General features: G+C 36.2%; 1 protein-coding gene across 3 annotated transcripts in view; it reads left to right on the forward strand.

Annotated features, from left to right (window-relative positions):
• The window catches only part of Znf280d (zinc finger protein 280D), an 87,948-nt gene extending 66,307 nt beyond the window's left edge, over window positions 1-21,641 (forward strand). For 2 of the 3 annotated variants that reach the window (XM_029481144.2, XM_021172781.3), the window contains exons 19-21: window positions 10,192-10,237; window positions 19,135-19,190; window positions 20,786-21,641. In XM_029481144.2, the coding sequence (XP_029337004.1) occupies window positions 10,192-10,237; window positions 19,135-19,190; window positions 20,786-21,386 (703 nt within the window). In that variant the 3' untranslated portion in view covers window positions 21,387-21,641. The remainder of the gene's footprint in view (window positions 1-10,191; window positions 10,238-19,134; window positions 19,191-20,785) is intronic. The other variant, XM_029481145.2, reaches the window with a different exon arrangement.
• Window positions 21,642-22,406: the final 765 nt, after the last annotated feature.

The following is a 22,406-nucleotide window of genomic DNA, read 5'->3' on the forward strand; positions in this document are numbered from 1 at the left end:
TAAGGTCTGGATACTAACTTGCTTATGCCTAAGCAGCAGCAAGTGGTGGTGGTGGTGGTGCTGCTGCTGCTGCTGCTGCTTCTTCTTCTTCTTCTTCTTCTTCTTCTTCTTCTTCTTCTTCTTCTTCTTCTTCTCCTTCTTCTTCTTCTTCTTCTTCTTCTTCTTCTTCTTCTTCTTCTTCTTCTTCTTCTTCTTCTTCTTCTTCTTCTCCTCCTCCTCCTCCTCCTTCTTCTCCTCCTCCTCCTTCTTCCTCTTCTTCTTCTTCTTCTTCTTCTCCTTCTCCTCCTCCCTCCTCCTTCCTCCTCCTTCCTCCTTCCTCCTCCTTCCTCCTCCTTCCTCCTCCTCCTCCTTCTTCTTCCTTCTTCCTCCTCCTTCTTCCTCCTTCTTCCTTCTTCCTCCTTCCTCCTCCTTCCTCCTTCTTCCTCCTTCCTCCTCCTCCTCCTCCTTCTTCCTTCTTCCTCCTTCCTCCTCCTTCCTCCTCCTCCTCCTCCTCCTCCTCCTCCTCCTTCATCTTCTTCTTCTTCTTCTTCTTCTTCTTCTTCTTAGTTGATTTCAGAATCTGGCATATCACTCTTCCCAAAAATACCAACAGAAATTCTTGATGAACACTGAGAAACTAAATGCCCATTTTACTTGGACCACTTTGATACTATATGTATTTTTATAAATGGTATCTATCCTCTTGTATACAAATAAAAGGTGACTGGCTCCATATCTGTGCTGTTTAGTTCATTTCCAAAATTTATATATGGTCTGGAGGAAATTTTTTTCAAATCAAGGAAATATAAAAGTAGCTTTAGTCCCAGCACTTAGGAGAAAAAGGCAAGTAGATCTCCCTGAGTCCAGGCCAACAATGTAATGCGTTCAAGGCCATCTAGGGCTATATAGTGAAACCTTGTCTATGAAAGAAAAAGGTAGGGGGGAGATTCATTCATGTGATTTTCTTTTTTTTTAAATTCTGTATGTGAATATCTTAGAGAATTTTGACCTATCTTTCAATATTTATTTGACATTAATCTCTAATTTTTTATTATTTATTTATTATTAAAATCTAATCATGTAAACTCCTAATATATAATAAATTTATCATTTTTCTTCATTGGATATTAAAAAATAAATCATATTAGTAGTTGGTTTAAGATTCCTAGAAAATGCTCCTGAATTGCATATAAGGTGTAGTATATAATTAAATGCTAGCAAGTGAATATATGTTCTCCCACTTATTAGAAAAAATTATATCCTTGTTATATTTATAAAATCAACATAGTGCATGACAGAGGCAAACCAATTATTAATTTATTCTGCCTCTTTAGGTACAAAGGATGCTTTTATGCAAGGGCATGGCTACCTTAGTATCCTTTTGAGACTTATTTCTAGACTTTATACCGTATGTTTTAAATTTTCTTTAATTTTTTTACTTTATAAAGTTCTACTTCTTCCCTGTGTGGCTTCCAGACTTGATTCCTAGCTCCACATTAATCTTTCTCAGATCCTTAAACTGCTTCTATGAAGTAGTAGAGTGTAGATATTGTAGTGGGTTGTAGAGTTTGGAGTTCCACCTTTTTTTTCTCTCATAATGTGAATGGTTCTGGTTAGGTTACCTGACCTCTCGACCCTGATTCCTCATCCTCACAATGTAAATCACAGAAGAACCTGTTTATAGAGCTTGAGGGAATTAAAGGAATTGCTTATGGTCTCTGAAAGTACATAGCACACAGGAGATAGTATGAAAGTGACCATATGGTTGTTACTGTTGTTAAGTCAACATCCATGGTTTTATGTTGCTCTACATTTTACTGAAAATGAATCTCCCTGATTTTTAACCCATTTTTCATTCTAGCCTACCCATATTATTTCAAAAATCATTGCTGACAATTCTCTTTTTTAAACTTGTATACTAGCCGGGCATGGTGGTGCACGCCTATGATCCCAGCACTCAGGAGGCAGAGGCAGGCGGATTTCTGAGTTCCAGGACAGCCAGGACTACACAGAGAAACCCTGTCTCGAAAAACTAAGAAAAAAAAAGAAAGGAAAAAACTTGTATACTGAGTTAGTGTTGTAGAACTTACACTTGAGTGGTAAAAAAGTTGTCATACCGTTAGATTTTGGTATATTTAAGTGCACTACATTATATTTTAAGGAAATATTTATGAATGCTCTATGTTCATTTTAGATATTTAAATTTTATCACAATTTTCCACTAAATTATACTGCCTTATAGTATACTATAGTATACTGCCTTATAGTAGCTTCAGTAAAATTTAACCCTTGTTAAGCCTCAGGTTTCTTATCACTAAAAGAAACATCGTCATTCTTTATAGGGCAGCTGTAAACAAGTGCTTGACTACTTTATGACCCATCTCATACTTTGAATGCACTTGTGATTTTGTGATCCTCCTGCAGCAGTACTCTTACCAGCTTGTTATTTGACTAGCTAGACAGGCTTACTGCTCTTTTCTGTATCTTTGATATATGAGATCTTAGTGATCTTAATCTTCCACACTAAAAATCTGTTTTATCTGCATCATTGTGATGGATGGTGCTATGAAAGGATTTTATGCCTGAAATAGAGTAGACAGACACAGGCATAGATCCTAATTAAATAGTCTGTAGCTTCAGTAAAATTTAACCCTTGTTAAGCCTCAGGTTCTTATCACTAAAAGAAACATAGTCATTCTTTATAGGGCAGCTGTAAACAAGTAGAAACCATGTATGGAAGGAAATCAGTGGATCATGTTACTAACTCAAATAATTCACCTTAACATTTAAATTATTTGGCACTGGAGAAACTAGGCACTTAGTAAATGTACATTGTTGCCACTGCTACCTCAGCTGCTGCTGCTCCTGCTGCTGCCCCAGCTGTTACTACTTCTGTTGCTGTTATTTCTTGATGACAGGAGACCCTGCTGACTGGATATCTGTGGAATCTCATGGCTGAGAGTTTTAGTGACAGTCCATCTGTACTGTAGTTATTTATAATTTTGACTTACAGTTCAGTTGCAATATATTCTTCTCAGCTATTGGTAATTGACATCACAGTGCTGTAATGAAATATTGTGCAGTTTTCTATCACCAGAATTGAGTATGATTCTGTCTGCTTTGTCTAAAGACTATGGAACAATTCTGACTTACTGTAAACTAGTACAGAACCCTCTCTTCTTAGAAGGACATCAATCCGTTTGAGCTGACATTTTCTTCCTTAAAGACAACCTTTTTATTAATTGACATCAAGTAGGCATTTCCAGAATTCCATAGCTGCTTATCCAACCCAATTTAATGAATACATGGTACCGGTGAGCAGTATTTTTATTCTTCTATAGAATGCAGAAGTCATCTTGAAAAGTAGCACATGTGTCTCCAGTTTTAGGTCATATTGAACTCAGCCATGAAATTGCTGTTGTTCCCCCTTTTCTCTGTCTCCTCTCCCTGTGTTCTCTAGGGTGCTTGTATAGACTCACTGTATAAAACAGAACTGAAGTCAACTATTGTGTTATTTTCTGAGATGCTTGTCCATGCTGAAAAATTGAGAATAGAAGGATCATTCTCACCCAGTGTGATGGTATGTGTCTTTAATCCCAGCACTCAGGAGACAGGCAGACAGATCTCTGTGAGTTTGAGGCCAGCTTGGTCCACTTAGTGAGTTCTAGCAATCCAGGACTACATAGTGAGATTTGTTTCAAAAAAGGAAAAAGGAAGAAAGGAAGAATCTTAGCCTTCTTCATGGCAGAAGAATCCATGGTAAATACATTATCTATAGCTCAAGCTTGTAAAGAGAGTCTAGTTCATTGAATAAAATATACTATAAAATACCTTTTGAGATAGCTTTCAGTAATTACTTAGTTCTGAGTGTGATTACTAAGTCTGTGCTAAGCAGAGACCCCACTATCACACTGCTGTGGTAAATTAGGTTGAAAGTTGTGTTTGGTTTGTAGAGTTAAATGATGTAAAATGCATTTATAGATACAAATATGTTTACTATTCTTTATTAACCCCTTGAATTCAAAGACTACTAGAGAGAAATAAAAATCAAAAACTGAGTTTTCTTGAATTCCTCCATCTAATTTCACAATCCCCGAGTACTGACTTTTAGGCTTAGCATCAGTGGTACTCAGTAGCTGTTTCATGGTCTGGTGCAGGTAATTTCCTATATACTCATGACACTGATGCTAGTTACCCACCTTCTGTACACAAGGCTGCCAGGAATTGGAATTGTAAACATTACTGAAGGGTATGGTCTGTGTCCCTAAGGTAGTATAGAAAAGGTGCCAGAGCAGTAAAACAGGTAGTCTACACTGAAACCATGTTCCTCACAGGGATACATAACCAGGTGATTTCTATGATTTTTTTATAATACTACATCAAAAGTAATCCAAAAAGCCTTACATTTGAAAATATTTTTTAAAAAGGTACTTACTAAGTCTGTGGGTGTGTGGTATATAAGGAGCTAGTTCATTATTTCTTATTAATTTCTGACCTCAGTTGGAGGGCAGCTCTGAACCTGGTCATAATCCATGTTGTAGAGTCTAAATGTCATATTCATTTCATATCCCAAAGTTAGTGAGAGGTAAGAAGAAAACTAGGCTCATCTATGACACATTCATTTTGGGCTCTATCCTTCTGTGAATCTCTATATGGTGACTGTGATATGAGGTACTAGGAGATCTTCTTTCTAGATCTCAGTCATTAAGATCGCAAACCAAATATTCAGGAACTCAAGCAGTGTTTCCTTATCAAAGTAGATGCATTACATATATGGGCTTTGTGGGAAATTTCATGTCATAGGTATGAAATGTGCATGAAGCTAAAATGGTTTCTGCCAGCTTAGACTTCCTCCATGACTTCCTATAATAAGCAGAGAAGAGTGAGAGACCAAGTGAGATGAAAAGATAAATTAACTTCCTTGTAGTTCATCCATTTAAGGCAATCTACCAGTCTCTTCCATTGATTTTGATTGATCGTCCCTAAGACTAGCCTTTTTTTCTCTAGTATGAAATGATCTATTCATTCTCAACATGAGGGTTTGATTCGATCATCTAAAGCTAGATGATCCATTGATAAGGACATTCTTTAACCCTTCTGGTACGTTATAGGTGATAAATCAAGAGTGGGATTCCACAGGCGGTGTGTGTGTGTGTGTGTGTGTGTGTGTGTGTGTGTGTGTGTGTGTATAGCTATTGGTGATCTAGTTTTTGTTACATTTTTGCGGACATTGTGTTTTGTTTGTTCCTTATCTGTCACCTTAAAAAAAATCTAGAATGATTATTTGTACTCCTTAACATGTATTTATTCCTGTGCTTGAGGTCAGACCTAGAGTTTGGAACATGCTGGCTTCTTCTCAGCTGTTTACCTAGCCAAGTACTAGAGCCATATCCCTACCACTGACCATGTTCCCAGTCTACTGGATAGCTGAGGTGATGTCTAGCTGTAGATGATCAAATCAAACCCTCATGTTGAGAATAAATAGATCATTTCATACTAGAGAAAATAAGACTAATCTTAGGGAAGATCAATCAAAATTAATGCCTAATATGTTTTAGTTGTGGTGGAAGCATGGTAGAAGTGAAAATGATCAGACAATTGATTTTCAGACTTTTTCCATGGTAATAATAATAGGTAACACTTATTGATCATGTTAAGTATGCCAGATACTCTTTTAAAAATAGTTTGCATTTATTCTTTCTCAGGAATTGTTCTGTGCTCTTATTATCCTGAGCTTATGGAAAAGAAGGGTATAGTAAGCCAAATAGTTTGCCATAGGTAATGTAACTGTTAAGTAGATAATCTCAATTTTAGTTTTGACTATCTGCCTTCAGAAGTAAAACTACTAAGTCTTGTTGTTTCTTTGGTTGTATCTGTGATTCCAGGTGCAATTCTTCCTGCCTTGGCTGATAGCCAAGGACGGGGTAAGACTTAGTTTCTCTTTCAACAGAAGCGCAAGTGATAAGTGACACATAGCACTGGGACAGTAGTCTAATCCCCCACCCCCATGTGTAGGGCATCACTCTGATACATGGCAATTAGACAAAAATATCTAGAATGATATTTCTGCTCCTTAACGTGTATTTATTTCTGTGTAAAACATGGCAAAGAGTCACATAGAATTAGTCTTTTACCAAGATTAACACACTCATGTTTTAGGATGAAAAAAAAAAATTTGAGGCAGGGAAATTTCCCTTTCTCCTGACATGGTAATAAGAGAGCCTAATTAACAGGAAAAGGGACTGTTAAGAAACAGTACAGTAGAAGTGTGCTGTGCAGGCCATATGCTTAATGTGCTCTGTGCTTTAGCTTTATTGCTTTAATATTTTAGGCCTCAGATTTTCTCATCTGTAAGATAAGGGCAGTTATATACTGAAATCTTCGGACTCCAATGTATTTATCAGCCGATTGAAAAACCAAGAAAAATGGGAGCATCTTGTTCTGGGTATTGATTCTGAAGTTACCTGCATAGAAACAATGCAGGGAGTACTGGTGCCTACACGTGAATGTTCTGCAGGCATCTCTTCCATGTGCTCAAAACTGAGTTTATCATCTGTAGAAATCGTTCATACCCTATGAGTTTCTTGTTTTAGTTAATGCCTCTGACATTGTTTTGACTTGTCAAGGCAGATTTTTATGGTGGATTGTGTTTCTTTCTTCTCATAAAGCTATGTCTGGTAGACTTACATTCTCGTTTCCAATTTACTAGTTGTGTTCTAAACTTTTAGGTTTAGTATGGCCATTTAACCGTCATGGTCTTCCCCTGGAGTAACCTGCCATCTCTTCAATTTTGTCTTTTGACTACTGTTTTATTTATGTTCTTTTTGTGAGATGAGTCTGTACTGTTTCAGTAATGTCACTGCTATCTTGGTTCATAGTATTTTTATTTAATTTTTTTCTATTGGGTTAGTCTTTTTTTGCTAACTCCTATTCCTCCTAAAGAGCCAAGGTTCATTGTGCACTCTGCTGTCCCTTTCTTGTCTCCTGAGCATAGTGTTTCATGCCTTTAAGAAGCCATTGTACCATATAGATATTTCTTTTCTAAATATTTATTTCAGTAGGTTTCCTTGACAATGACCTCCTCAAGAGGAAAGACTGTTTGATTCTTGGGACTAGAATACTTAACACACAGGTTTGTGCACAGTATGGTAAATGTCTAGCTAAGGCATCTAGCCCATGCATCAATCTGTTCACACATCACAGAGAAAATGGTCAGAAAGATATTCTTGTGTTTCACTGTTCTTTCATAGTCTGATGCTGTCTTTTTTAGTCCTATCTGAAGTGGTTCACGTTACTACTTTTGCTTCTAACTTGCTTGAAATCTGAGTTCAGTCCCCTTGTGCATGTGCAGAAGCACCTTGCTCACTGAGGATCGCCACAGCACTCTTTTAACAAAAATCCTTCCATTGAAGTTTACATTTGTAAAGCTAGACTGTGGGACACTTAAAATGAACCCTTCCCTTGCCTCATACCATGTATGTGTATATAGTATGAAATAACTCTCAGAAGAGCATACAACTATAATTGAATCACAGTGTTCACCTCATGTGTAGCCTTGTGTTAAGCAGATGATCTGCGAAAAATGATCCATGCATTTTATTTAAACTGTAGAGAAAAGGGTTTTACTTATAGAAATTATTTTTGAATTATTTATTTTATGTATATGAGTACACTAGCTGTCTTCAGAGGGCATCAGATCCCATTATAGATAGTTGCAAGCCACTATATGATTGCTGAGAATTGAACTCAGAACCTCTGGAAGAACAGCCAGTTTAGTAACTGCTGAGCCATCTCTCCAGCCCCAACATGTTGAATTTATCAGAGATCTATTTCAGCAGGTTTCCATGGGGAAATAGTAATAAAAATTACTTATTTTCAAATCATGTTGAAATTAACACTAATGTTCTTTGTAGTGAAATCTTCATGCTTGTTTAGAATAGTACACTACATTCTATAAAAAGCATAGTACACACTCAAGAGTTGTCATATAATTGGCTAGTAGCAGGTCATTAGTCAGAACTTTGAGCTTAGGAAAGTGACTACATCTCAAATTATAACTATTTCAGCAAGTATCTTTAATATATTTAATTTAGGTAACAATTCTTTTTCTTTTCCATAATTATGAGTGAAATATTAGTGTGTGTATTTAAGTTTATGAGTCTTAAAAATAGTTTATGACTCTTAATGTATGTTTTGTTGTATAAAATCACAGTATACTTTTCATTGATAAGTTTATAGTTGTGGAATTTACAGTATATTTCTAATTTATTTTAGAGTTGTTTTTCTGAATCCTAATGATTATTACATTTTTGGCTTTAAAGAGATTACTAGTATGTTAAATGCACAAAGCAGGAGAATTGAGATAATAAGCTCTTAGACCTAGTTGTTTTACTAACTTCTTAGTTTCTTAGCTGGTAAAATGAAGAATAGTGAAAGTCTTTGCCAGCTGTGTGTTGCAGAGGATTCACTTTGACCAAGTGAAATGCTATAGACTTGTCAAGGTGATTAACAGTGGTACTTGCTAGCATTTCCTATATTAGAGTAGAATGGAAAAATCTTAATATTTTTTAAGTTCTTTCTTGTTGCAACAGCTTGTTGTGGTTTTTCATACTAGATTTAAGATGTTTAAATGCTTAGAAATGAAAGTCTTACAATAGATTAATTTCAAAACTTAATAAAAAATATAAGTTTACTTTTTAAGGCAACTGTGTTCTTCTTTACATATAATCTTAAAGTTTTCAAATTTTTCCTATGTACTTCATTAAAGGAATGAAGTTGTACTGTATAATTTACATATCTATACCGTTAAGTAATTAAAAAATTTTAGTCCCCAATACAAATAGAGATTAAGGTGTTTTAATTTTTTTTGTGCAAATTTTAGTTTTTCAATTTTAAACTAATTGTAAATTATTAAATTATACTTCTAGCATGGTGGTTCAACAAAAATTACTCATTTTGTTACACTTTTATCTAATAAGTACAACATAGATAATTTATTTCTTTGCTTAATATCTTAAAAAGCGTTAGCAATTATAACTTTTTCTCCTTTTTAGTGGTAACACTATGGATTATTATTAAGTGCAGAATTTTCTGTATGTGAAACAGATTCTTTAGCATTTAGCTATAACCATATGCATATACCCTGATTTTTAAATTGTATTCTTTCAAGGGAGGGTGTATGCTAATACTCCATGTTTCATTGACTAACCCTGGGGAAGGCCATTAGGATAGTTTATTGTCTACCAGATACCTTCATCTGTCTGCATGAAATTTGTTGTAATAGCTTTATGTTAAATGTTACTCTTTATATATAACTATTTAGTCTTTATAAAATTATAAATTACTTTAACTTTTCTTAATGTATTTCAAGTCAAGTTACCTCTATATGCATCTTAAAATCAAATTTAATTATTTAGTCCTCAAGAGTTTCTAAAACAAAGGTCCTTTTAAAATTTAGAATTTTGCTTTTATATTATATTGGTTTTTAAAAACAAAATATGAAGATGCCATGTGTCTGTTAAAATTACAAAATTTTTTAGCAGTCAAGAATTTTTAAAATGTGTTTTGAATGGTGGATTTTATGAGGATTTACCCTCGAAATTCTTTATTTTTCCTGTTGGTTTTGGTTTGGGTTTTTTTTTTTCTGTCTTCAAAATAATTTATTGTATGTATATTACAATAGGTTTGTCGCATTTGAGTTTTGTACTTTGAGTAGATCAAAGTTATATGTTACTTTTTATGCCCTAAGATCAGTAAAATCTAGTGTAAACTGTACATATAGGTCTTTTGGTTACTTTTTATTCTTAAAGTGATTCTTGGAAGTTTTTTTACTAATATATTTTTTTTTAGTTTTGTAACTAACTTAGCAAAAAGAAACAGTTTTTTAAATTCTGTTTTTCTTAGACAGGAAGGAAATCCATGTCCTTTTTCTTGATCTGGGGATTATAGCAGAGAGCCTCACTCAACGTTTGGCAAGCACACTATCATTGAGCCATTGTCCTGTCCTGAAGTACAGTCAGTCAGTCATCTAGCACAGACATTCTGCCTGTTGTTTGTTTTCATTATTAAGTCTTTACAGCATCAGTCAGTTCTACTAGAGACTGTACATTACTTTAGATTTACATTTTAATTAAGCATGCCAAAAAAAACCTATTTCATATTTTCTAACTGTAAGTATAATATAAAATAATCAATACTTATTTTGTTTTTAAGAATAAAAACTGAAGCTCCCACTAAGGGACAAGAACCTGTGTCTAAGGTAAAGTTTGTTTTATTTCATAACTTCATAAATTTTTTCATTTGAAAGAATTGTTGCCACAATTTTGCAAAAATTTCAGTTGCAAATGAATGTCAGTAACAATTATAGTTGTATATAGTATGAAAATAATTGAGACTACAAATGTCTCATTTTAAAGTAAAATTGTCAGGTGTTTTTGTTTTGACAAAGAGATCATATATTTTAATTTGTCTGTTGCTTAGTTAAACTATTGAGGGATGGTAATTTGGGAGTTAAATTCCAACCTCAGTAAAACGTCAGGCATTTAACACAGTAGAACTTAGTATTTCCACTTGGCCTAATAGTTTAGGACATTTAAATCGGCAAAGAATATAACAAAGTTTTAGAATAAAAGGTGTGTGTGTGTGTGTGTGTGTGTGTGTGTGTGTGTGTGTGTGTGTGTGTGTGTGTGAGAGATTTTCAGTATGACTTTCAGCATGGGAACCCGCTTGCAGACGGTCTGGCAGTTCTTCCTGATCATCTCAAAGTAGTTGGGAGCTTCCCTTTGCTTTTTTAATGGTGGTTTGTTTTTAATCCTTTAATTTTTTGGCCACTTAGTAGAATGAAGAGAGTCAGATTGAGCATTTTTTTGTTTTGTTTTGTTTTGTTTCGAGACAGGGTTTCTCTGTGTAGCCCTGGCTGTCCTGGAACTCACTTTGTAGACCGGGCTGGCCTAGAACTCAGAAATCCGCCTGCCTCTGCCTCCCGAGTGCTGGAATTAAAGGCATGCACCACCATGCCTGGCAGATTGAGTATTTTTTAAACACCATTTTTTTTTTTTTTAAACCATAGAAAGTGATCTTTGGGGGCCGGTGAGATAGCTTAGCAGTTAAGAGCACTGACTGCCCTTCCAGAGGTCCTGAGTTCAAATCCCAGCAACCACCTGGTAGCTCACAACCTTCTGTACAGCTACAGTGTACTCATATACATAAAATAAATAAATAAAATAAATCTTTTTTAAAAACAGAAAGAAAGTGATCTTTGGTTTGAAAGGTTTTTAGCTACAAATAATTGTCTTTATTGGATGTTGCATTTTCAGATTGGTTTCTTCTTGAATGAGTTTCATTGGTTGTGGTTTTTTAGGAATCTGTCCATTTTTACCTAGGATGCTGAATTAGGTTGTAGTGTTGCTTGTGCTGTTTCTGATTGTCCTTTTAAATACTTGTGGGATGTACAGTGATGTCTCTTCTTTTGCTCTTGATAGTGACAATGTATCCTCCACACACACTGTTCTTGTTTTACATTGTTATACTCTATAAAGACAGAGAATGTAATTTTGTGCTTTATGTGGTTAATCTTTTAGAGTTATTGAAAACGTAAAAGTTGATTATGTGTTTTTATTTTACAATTTTAATGATTTTTATTTCCTATTAAAACTTTTTGCTTTTCTGTTTGATTTAAAGACCTTTCATTATATCTCATGTTATACAGCTTTTTGTTATTGTTTTTATTTTAAAATGTTTTCATTTTGGAAGATACTTTTGTTGGATATACATTTCTGGATGGAGAGTTATCATTTCCTTCAGTTGTTTCGAGTTCTTGACAAGATGTCTGATCATCATTTCACTATTTATACTAGGACATTTTTCTTGGGTTTTCCCTTAAGATTTTATTGTCATTTGTGATCTTTTAGGACTTGATGTGCCTAAGTCAGATGCTTTTGCTCATTTATATGCTAATCTATTGGTGTCTTTTTTATATTTATGGTAATTGATATTTTCAACTGTCTCTTTATCTGCTAGCTTTCAGTCTATATCTATTAAAGCAACTTGATGTTAGCCCTTGTAAGCCTTGTGCTGGTCTCCAGTACCCAACTCATTCATTCTTCTAATTTTCATTTTCTTTGTTTTTCAGTTTGGATATTCTCTGTGTCCTGACCACCCAAATTGTGCAACTGGGTTTTCAGTTGTGCCAGTATACTGACAAGCCCATCCATGAGTACACGTTTAGCTTTAAAGCTTAGTGTTTGAACTTTTTTCTGATTATCACTTAGTATTCACTTCTGAAATTTACATACTGTCCATGCCCATGCATGCTGCTCTTCCCCCCCCCCCCCCCCCCCAGTTAAAGCATTTAAGCAATCAATTGTAATTTAAACGTTTTGGGCTGGAGAGATGGCTCAGCTCTTCTTGAGCTGCTCTTAGAAAGAACTGAGGTTCAATCCCCAGAAGCCACACAGTCTTAAAACCCTCTGTGACTCCAGTTTAAGGGAATCTGATGTCCTCTTCCGGCCTTCATGGGTATTAGGCATGCACATGGTACACAGACATACAATCAGACAAAACACCCATACACTTAAGTTTTTAAAAAGTTTTAAGGTGTGGGTGGGTAGATAGATGGCTTACGGACACTTACTTGTTCTTGTAGAGGACCTGGGTGTGGGTTCCAGCACCCACCTGGCAGGTCACAACCACCTGTAACTCTAGTTCCAGGGTATGCAACCCCCTTTTCTGACCTCTGTGAATACCACACATACATGTTGTATACATACATATATACAAACAAAACATTAATGCATATAAATTATCTATCTTGAATTAACGTATTTTTCTGTCTGAAGTACTTAGAATATAGCTTGGCTGGTAGTGTTTGTCAGGCATGCGTGAGGTTTTAGAGTTCAATCCCCAGCAGCCACATAAAGAGCCAGTTGTCGGGGCTGGTGAGATGGCTCAGTGGGTAAGAGCACCCGACTGCTCTTCCGAAGGTCCAGAGTTCAAATCCCAGCAACCACATGGTGGCTCACAACCATCCGCAACAAGATCTGGCACCCTCTTCTGGAATGTCTGAAGACAGCTACAGTGTACTTACATATAATAAATAAATAAATCTTTAAAAAAAAAAAAAAAAAAAAAAAAAAAGAGCCAGTTGTCATAGCACACACTTCAAATCTCATCATGAGGTAGGCAGAGACAGGTGGATCTCTGGAACTTGATTTGAGCCTCATCAGTAAACTCCAGGTCCCAAAGAAAGACCCTGTTTCAAAAAATAAGGTAGAGAACATTTGAGGAAAATATTCTATGCTGACTCTAGCCTCCACACGCATGCTCATATATCTATGCCTTCATCCATGAACATGCACAGGCACAAAAGTAAAATTTGTCCCTCTGATAATTCCTCTATCTGGATTGTGCTGAGTCTAGTTCTTTGTCATCTAACAGTATGCATCCTGCCCCCCTTGCTTTTCAGTTATTTGGTTGGAAGACATTATGTGTAGGACTGAAGAGAACAGTATGTGTAATGCATACCATCTTTTGTTTTAGGCCATTCACAAGGGGCTTGGGTCTGTCTAATCAGGCACTGAATTCAATTTCAGTTTCCCCATTGCTAATGGGAAATCCTTCGAGAAACAGGGTCTTTCTATGGGACTTGGGGTTTACTAATGAGGCTCAAATCCAATACCAATAGCATCTCCCCTTTATTCTTTCCTGTTAACATTCATATTTAGCTAGAATAAATCATCAAACATTTATTTGATTTCCCTGCTTTTGGTGTAAGGGAAGCCACTTTTTCAATATACAAATCAGATTTCTTAAGTATGCTTAAATATATGTATATTGAACCTTTTGTTACATTTTATTTTACTTGTGTGTATTTGTGTCTGTGTGTACCTGTGTGTGCAGGTACGCACAGAGGCCAGGAGGCAGCATCAGATACCCTGGAACTAGTTATAAGCATTTAAGCGCCATCTACTGTGGGTGCTGGATCAGAACTCCAATCCTCTGTAAGATCAGCAAGCACTCATAACTGCCAAGCAATCACTGCTGTTCCTCTTGCCCCATACTTTTCATTTATTGTATATTTTGACACTGTGACGACTGTTATAAATTAAAATTTTACTTATTTAGACCACCTCCTCTGTCTTCTGTTCCTCTATACCCATCATTCCACAGGGATAGAATTAGAGCAAGCCAAATGAGGCCTTCACATCTGGGCCACAAGTGAAGAGGTGAAGTCTCAAAATTTTAATAATTAAATACTCCTTTAATTCACTATTTTAAAGCATCACACTAAGTGCAGAATAATTCACAATGAGCATAATCTGAAAATTTTAAAGACGGAATCTTGTTTTTATATTTCCTGCCTCTGTAGGGCAGATAATGAAAGAGACCCACTTGCATTTGACATTTTCCTCTGATGATCCTTGTTGAGTCATGAGAGAAGCTGACAGGTTGTTCTCATTGATCATAGTTTCAATCTGTAGTTATGCTATGTTATGCAAACAGAAACATTCATTTAATTTACAAATCTTTGTTGAATTTTAATATAGTTAGTAAGTATAGATAGTAGTTATATAGTATAAATGCAATTTTATTTATTAATATAATTGACATGTCACAAATGAAACTTTAAAAATGTTAAATAATTTTTGAAAAGTTACTTTCTTAGTAGGAAAATTGACAGTTTCTCTGTTTGCAGCAGTGATTACAGCCATATGTGAGATGGTTCAAAACAGGCAGTGTCCCCATCCCTCCAGCCTGGCATTCCCACACAAAGACAGGATCTTTTACTCCATCTGGGGTTTTCTCAACTATAAATTCATTGAATACATTTCTGGGCGTTGTTTATTTCTCGGTTACTTCTAACCTATGGCTTCTTGGCTTTGGTCTCTTTCATCTTGTCCCAGAGCTACTGAGATTGTTGATAAAGCTTGATTATTGCTTTTCGTTTGTTTTCTCTTTTAATGATATCTGAATGCAATATGTCCTTAGCATTGTTCTCTATCCCTGCTGTTCTGTTCTCTGCTTCATCTAGTTTGTTTGGATAAGTTGCATTGTACTTATTGTTTTATTATATTTTTCATTTCTACAGTTGCCTTGCTTTTTAACCTTTCTTGTGTTTCTGAGTTGTAGCTTATGTGTCCATTGGGATGAATATCTTTCCCAGTTTACTTAGAAGTAGGCAACCTTCTCTCTGAGGGCTCAGTCTATAGTACTACTCCAAGAATTAATAGGCAACAAAACAAGGCATGGAAATAGAATTCAAATCAGTTAAAGCCAGTGACTATCCCACCAGTAACTAATAGAAAATAAAATGGCACAGGACAGCAAGGTGGCTAGCAGGTAAAGGCACATGCCACCAAGCCCATAGACAGACTTCTGCAAATTGTCTTCTTATCTCAGCACACGCACATGATAGACACATGTGCATGTACATACAAACAAATAAATAAAATAGTAGAGTGGTGTTGAGTAGGACATAAAGTTAGAAATTACAGTCAGTTAATAAGAGTAAACATGAAATAAAAGGACAGGCAGGTAAAGAGGTAAAGAGAAGTGTTAAGCTTTTGTAAAAGGGGGGAAAATGAAGAATACAGAGAAAAAGCAAAAAAGAGCATGAAGTCAAAGAATACAATTTTTTTTAAAGATGAAGAATTTTAGAGCCTTTTTTTTTTTTTTTTTTTTTTTTTTTTTTGAGTCCTCTAATACTGGAGGAGTCTGGTAACTGATGGTTTGAACCAGGAATCTATTCTCTTTTCCACTCTCCTGTCCTGGGCTTAGTGTCTCCTAGTGTTGAATTTTCTTTGTGTACTAGGGACCACTGCTGGCCACATCTTAGTTCTATGGACTGAAGGCTAGACAGGTTCTCACTTGCTCCCAATACCTTTCAGTCTGTGTGCCCTTTGGGTGATGAGCATCAAAGAGTAGGGGAAACAAACTAACACATTCCAAAGAGATCTGAGGGAACCAAGCAGTTTCAGAGCCTGCCTAGCCATGGATCACCCCGGGGAATGGGAAGGAGGCAGCTTAAGTTTCTCGTTCTTGCTAGCATCAGACCTTACATAGCAAGAAGCACCTCCAGAGTCTGAGCGATCTGCCAATTGCAGGCTATCATCTCCCCAGTGATCCCAAGTCCCCAAATTGTTATATACGGAGGTCACTGACCATTGACCCTCCCTTGCTGCCTAAACTACTTAGCATATTCATACATCTTGTGTTCTCTTCTCTGTATTAGTGTCTCCAGGCACCCTGACTTATGATTCTCCCTTGGCTTTTCCTTTCCAGAGTATTTCAGTCCCAAACAGGTTCCTTTTCAGGTGTGGTATGGGGGTGTTGTAAAATGGATTTCTTCTCCAGTACTGCTTCTGCCATACAGGAAAAGTTAAATTTTCCTACTAAAATTTCTTACCAGATTTAAGATTTGTGAAGATTGTAGGCTTATCCTGTGTTAGGACTACTACTTACTATCTTGTCTTCAGCAGTTTGCCTGCCTGGCTGTCTTTGTGGATTTAGCTTCTACTTCCTTCTCTGGGAGGGATGTGCTGGAGATGAGGTCTGCTTGCTCTTGTTGCTTGTGTAGTTTTTTGTCTCCAGCACTACAGCTAGCCATCTTTCTTACTTAATTCCTAATGTTTTGCCTCTTCCTCCCTTCAGAGTAAAATCTACTGTTCACTTACAGAGTCACATGTAGATTGCTTCTAAGAACCTGCCTTTTTTTTTTTTTTTTAAATTCCCACCCCCTCCCCCAGAAACTGCCTTTTGTTTTGTTTTTGAGACAAGGTTTCTCTGTGTAGCTCTGGCTGTCCTGAAACTCTCTTTGTATACCAGGATGACCTTGAATTCACAGAGATGAACCTGCCTCTGCCTCTCAAGTATTGGGATTAAAGGTCTGTATCACACATGCCTAGCCAAAACTCTGCCATTTTTAATCCAGACGTCCTGTATTATATTTTGAGTAGATCTGTGGTAAATCATGTGCTGATGATGGAAAATGTTCTTTGTTTTTTGTCTTTGTATTTTTGGTTTTCACTGATTGTTTTTTACATACTGAATGGTTTCTATAGAATGTTGATGTGCTATATCATATGTCAGTCTTATTAATACTGGCCTTAATTTTATCTGTGATGCATAGGAGTTTCTCAGAAATAAAAATTCTTGCTTGATTTTTGTTGTTAACTGTTGCTTGATATGTCAAGCTCACTTTATGAAATAATCTACTGAATATCAAAATAAGTATAGTTTGGTTTTCATTTAAAATGAAAGTGACATTTTATGGAGGCTTGGGGGGGGGAGTTTGTGTTCAGTTCACAACACAGTGATAGACTCTGGTGCTTTAAATATATGCACAGAATATTGACAAGACATGAGTTCAGACACTGAAACCTCAGGTTGTAGGGTATAGCTCAGTAGAGCTCCACTGTACAGTGCACATAGTCCTGGGCTGACCCTCAGCACTTTAATAATAATAATAATACATGTTTCTACTTGTGTTTGGTAATGGAAAATACGGTGGCTGCTGGTACATTTTGGGTGCTTTTGTCTTGATTTGTCTTATGGTGCCAGCATTTTTATTCCTCACTAGTCTTATACTAAGAATTGTGACTTCACTTAATTCCTGAACACTAACATGGATTCCCTGGGTGTCTGTGAATCATATTTTGAGACCTATTGATGTCAATTTTAATGTGAATTTACCTCCTGAGTTTGTGAGCATGCAACCTTCATACTTTGCATGGATGTTGTTTAGACTTTGCTGCAGTGCAATCCGGGTGTGCTAATGCTGAGGTGAGGGATTTTATGAAGAGATTCCCCGTACACAACAGTCTTTAAAGGGACCGGGTGTTTGGGGGCTGATTAGTGTCTCCAATCAAAATCCAGGTCCTCATGCTGTTCTTTGATGAGATAGTTCAGAGAGCTGACTGCTCACCTCTGTGGTAAGGGAGGAAGCTCTACCTTTGGTGAGTTGGAGGAAGAGCAGTTAGATTCCCACAAGTTCCTGTGATCAGTTTTTCCTTTTACATGCTCAGCATTAGACCAGGTTTCTCACCTCTGAGCCCCTCTGTCCAGAGCGACTCATGGCCTCCTGCCAGCATCTCCATGTCACCTCCACCATCCTGCTGAGCTCAGCATTTCAGCCACTTGCCAGCTTCTGCAACATTGCTGACTTGTCTTTACTAATAAGCATGGCTGGTATTTTCTTGTTTTTTATTGAGTGAAATTGCCTAATTCTCAGGTATAATTTTTAGTGGAATTGGGTGTAAATAAGGACAATGTGTGTGACTCATGTCACAGGCTTGAAGCAGTCTGCTGGGGCAAGACCTCTGCCATGGGCTATGTCCTTGGACTTGTGCTCCCTCTACTTCTCAGTTGTACAGACATCACTTGTGATATCTCACGTGTTGACTAAATGAAACTCAATGTAATTCTTAGTACACTCCACACAGCATCTGTGCTTGGAGGCTGTTGCTTGTCAGGGCCTGAGAACCGCTCCCACTAGATGGAGGTATTCAGGATTCCTTCCTCATGCTCAACATTTGAAATAAGCAAAATGTTTCTTCAATATATCTATCTTTTCATACTTGTGGCTTAACAGTGGAAGAATTAACATAATTCTTAAATATGAAATAAAAACTTCGTGTTTTTTCTAAGTATCTACAATATGTGTAAGATTCTGGGGGTGGTATCTTATTTATATTCAAATTTCAGGTAGTTTTCTGCTTGGATAACTTCTACATTTGAAAACCTTAGTAAGGAAAATAGGCAACATCTCACTCTGTGGTCTTTAGTGATCTGGAAGTCAGTATGTAGACCAGGCTGGCCTTGCACTCACAGAGATCTGCCTGCCTCTGCCTCCCAAGTGCTACAATTAAAGATGTGAGCTACTACATTCAGCTAGAAAATGGTTCTTAATAAAGATGGGTACTGCTTTTTTACTTTAATTCAAAACTTTATGGTATACTGAAAATGTTATATATTTGAAAAAAAATGCCTATTCTATTAAACACTTAAGATTGAAAAATTCATTTTCTGTTCCTTTGGTGTATTAGCTTGCACAGTTAAATTGCTCTTATCCAGAACATTTAGTGGAGGAGGAGGAAAAGGAGGAGGAGGAGGAGGAGTTGTTGTTGTTTAGCCACGATTGTAAAAATGTTATTGTTTCAGGAAACAGCAAGACATAGTAGAGCTGAAGGAGAGCCAGGAGCATCACATTCTGGAAGGTGAGGCTAGAGGAAAACTGAGTCTTGATCAAGTTTATTGAAACAAATTAGTACTTGAACTAAATTATATTTCACTGACAACTGGCAAAGAGTTATGTAAACTCATTACTTTTATAATGACTTTTAATGAAAGTTCAAACTTTTATAAATTTAAGTTTCTTAAAGTATTAGACATAAAATAGTAGCATTTTGAATACTATGCTAAATATTTTAAAATATTTCCTCTATTAGATGAAAACAGTTATACTACAGATTATGAGATTCAACAGTTAAATTATGTAATTTCTCATTTCTATCTTTATATTTTATAGTAGGCTATTTGCTAATCTGTTGAGAATAACATCCTACTCCACAAAAAAAGTAAAATTTTGAGGCCTTATCAAGATGTTTTTTGTTTTCACTAGTAAAATAACTGGCCTCCTTACATCTTCATCCTAGAGTTCTGAGCAAAGAAAGATGGTGAACAAAATAAATTTTACAAATTTAAAAGGAAGAAAAATGTGGGTTTTATCTTTGACTAGTAAACATAAGAAAATGAGCTCAGAACAAATAATTGATGAGTTATAATTAAGATGGTTGGATGTAATAGTCAGAATCTTTCTGAGAGACTAATAACGTGATTGCCTGATACATGTCCTTTACAGTAGCAACATAAATGAGACATGGATGGAGACAAGCAAATGTTAACTAAACTAGCTTTCATGAAAGACCATTTTTCATATAATTTTTCCATGCAATCAATGATTTAGTTTAGTTGAAAATCTCAATGGGGTGTAGTTGAAAACTAACAGTATTTCCCCGAGGTTGGTCTAAATGCAGATCAACACAGCAAAGTAAATTGCAGAGAAATTGCTTTGTATGTTTAGTGTTCTTAGTAGACGGCACCCGATATCCTCACTGGGGTAGCCACTCAGCACATTGAAAAAAAGTGCTCAAATTTGGATGGATTAACTATTATAATTAGGAATATATGGTAATTTGTTTTTGTTAAAGTAATCATTCTTAGATCTACATAAGTGGCTCTACTATTTTATGATTCATTTAATTATTCCAGTTTACATACCAGGGTCAGAGAAATATGTGTACATATACCTAAATATGTATGTACATAAACATGTACTCACACATATATACATTCCTTGCATATGTTTTCAAGTATATGAGGTTATCCAAAATCAGGAAAATGTTTGCAAATGCTGATTTGGTTTTATATAGGAAAGATAATCTAAGCATAGAGTATATAAAACATAAAAGAAATTAGACTTTTCCGTAGACTGATTATGTTAGGTACTTTTACTGAATATTAGGGACACTTAATTTGATCCAGACACTGTCAGAGCTTGATCAGACAATAGCAGTCACTCCTAGGACAAAGACAGCTGGAAGGCACTCAGTTTTCAGGTTCCTTTTTATTTGTGGCTCCAGCATTTCTTACGAGTTTTGCCTTAGCCTTCTCCCAACTTCTAAGAGAATAGCCAGGGCTTAGGGACCTATCTTTGGGTAGTAAAGTCTCTTTAACATGTTTTACATCTGAGTATGCCTTTATTGCGGTTACATCGTTTTATGAACGGCTAATAAGCAGCTTTATTTTTCAGTAAGCAGGATAAAGTTCCTTCATCAGAAGAAGGCACTGGGTGTGATGCAAGTGTATGTGAAGCTGCAGCAGCAACAGACTGTGAAAAAGATGTAACAGTTTCAGATACAGAAAATGTAAGCAGCTCAAAGAACATCTTGAGTCAGGATCCAGATGTTGGAACAGATACTATGGAAAAGGAAGAACAAACACATCATGCTTGTCAGGAAATGGAGCTGAAGGTGGACCAGAGTTCAGAAAGCACAAATCCATGTGACCAGAGCAAAGAGCACAATCCCACTGAAGCTGAACTGTCTTCAGAGACTCAACAGGATTTGCAGTTAACATCAGGGGATGTTAGCATTGATCAATTTCTGAGGCAAGGAGATGAACCTAAATCTGTGAATTCTGATGCTAGTGACCAAGGCAGTGTTCGTTTGGAACCTTTGACGCCATCAGAAGTACTTGAGTATGAAGCCGCAGAGATCCTCCACGACGGTGATGATCCTTCAGCCAACACCAGTGACACGGTATCTGATCAAACAGGTGGCAGTCCTGGAGGAAGTAGCCCTTGTAGAGCAGAGACAGCAGTAGACCTGGCAGATGGAAAGGAAAGAAACTGAAGTGACATAGTCATTTTAAGTTTCATTCCCAACAGCACTTAGAACAATACTGTCTGGTGAGCTCAGGAGTGCCGCAGTAGAGGGCAGCCTAGGGAGATCTGAGGAGGTCCGTCATACACTTCACCTGTGTGTTCAATCTTATTAAATCAGTTTACCAGTAATAGCATGGTTAGTATGAATTTCCACATTTTTAAAAACCTGAACAGAACTTTAGTGAAAACTAAGTTTGTCATCCAAAGGTCTCTTAGCACTTTTTGATGAAATCTTGTTTACCAACATGAAATTATTATAATACTAATAGCTATGTTCATCAGACTTTTCCAACTTTCATTAGTACTAAAAGTCCTTATCACCTGAATATTCCTTTTAGTAAACTTAAAGGAAGAGATTTAAAACCATGCATTTTTTGAAAATACCTTTAAACTGCCTATCAATTGTTACTGTTAATGAAGGCTTTGTTTTTAATATGATCCTGGTGATAAAGCATGCTTAGAGTGCTAAATTGGCCTGTTGAGAACTTGGATGAATATAAAAATTAAGTTTGGATTTAATATAACATTCCAATCTGTCAGAAGCATGCAAACAGAATTTTAGAATCTGTGCACCTCCATACAAGTGTTAGCCTGCCAGGCTGTCAGCTTACCTTTATTAAACTTTCAGTGAAAGTGAAATTATGAAAATATAAGTTTATATTTGTGCTTTTAGTCAGTGTATAAGCTGTGCAGAACCCCACCCCAGCCCCCATGAACTAGTTGTATAAAGTAGAAATCTGTTATTGAAGCTCTTAAATAGCTACTATGCTTTTAATATTATTTCAATGATTTTTAGCAATAGACCCATAAAAATGGTCTGGAAACCAAACCAAAGTATGGTAGAATGTAGGCAAAAAGAATTGACCTAAAAACATGCCTCCGCATGTACTCAACTATGTTAAGGGACTTCCTTAATTGTAAAAGTTGAAACTTCAAATGGGACCCTAAAGCATATGTTTAAAAAAAAAAAGTTTGTGCTATTAAGTTG

Source organism: Mus caroli, unplaced genomic scaffold, assembly GCF_978045245.1.
Source record: "Mus caroli unplaced genomic scaffold, Mus_caroli_1 scaffold_11, whole genome shotgun sequence".
In the NCBI taxonomy this organism is placed as follows: Eukaryota; Metazoa; Chordata; class Mammalia; order Rodentia; family Muridae; genus Mus; species Mus caroli.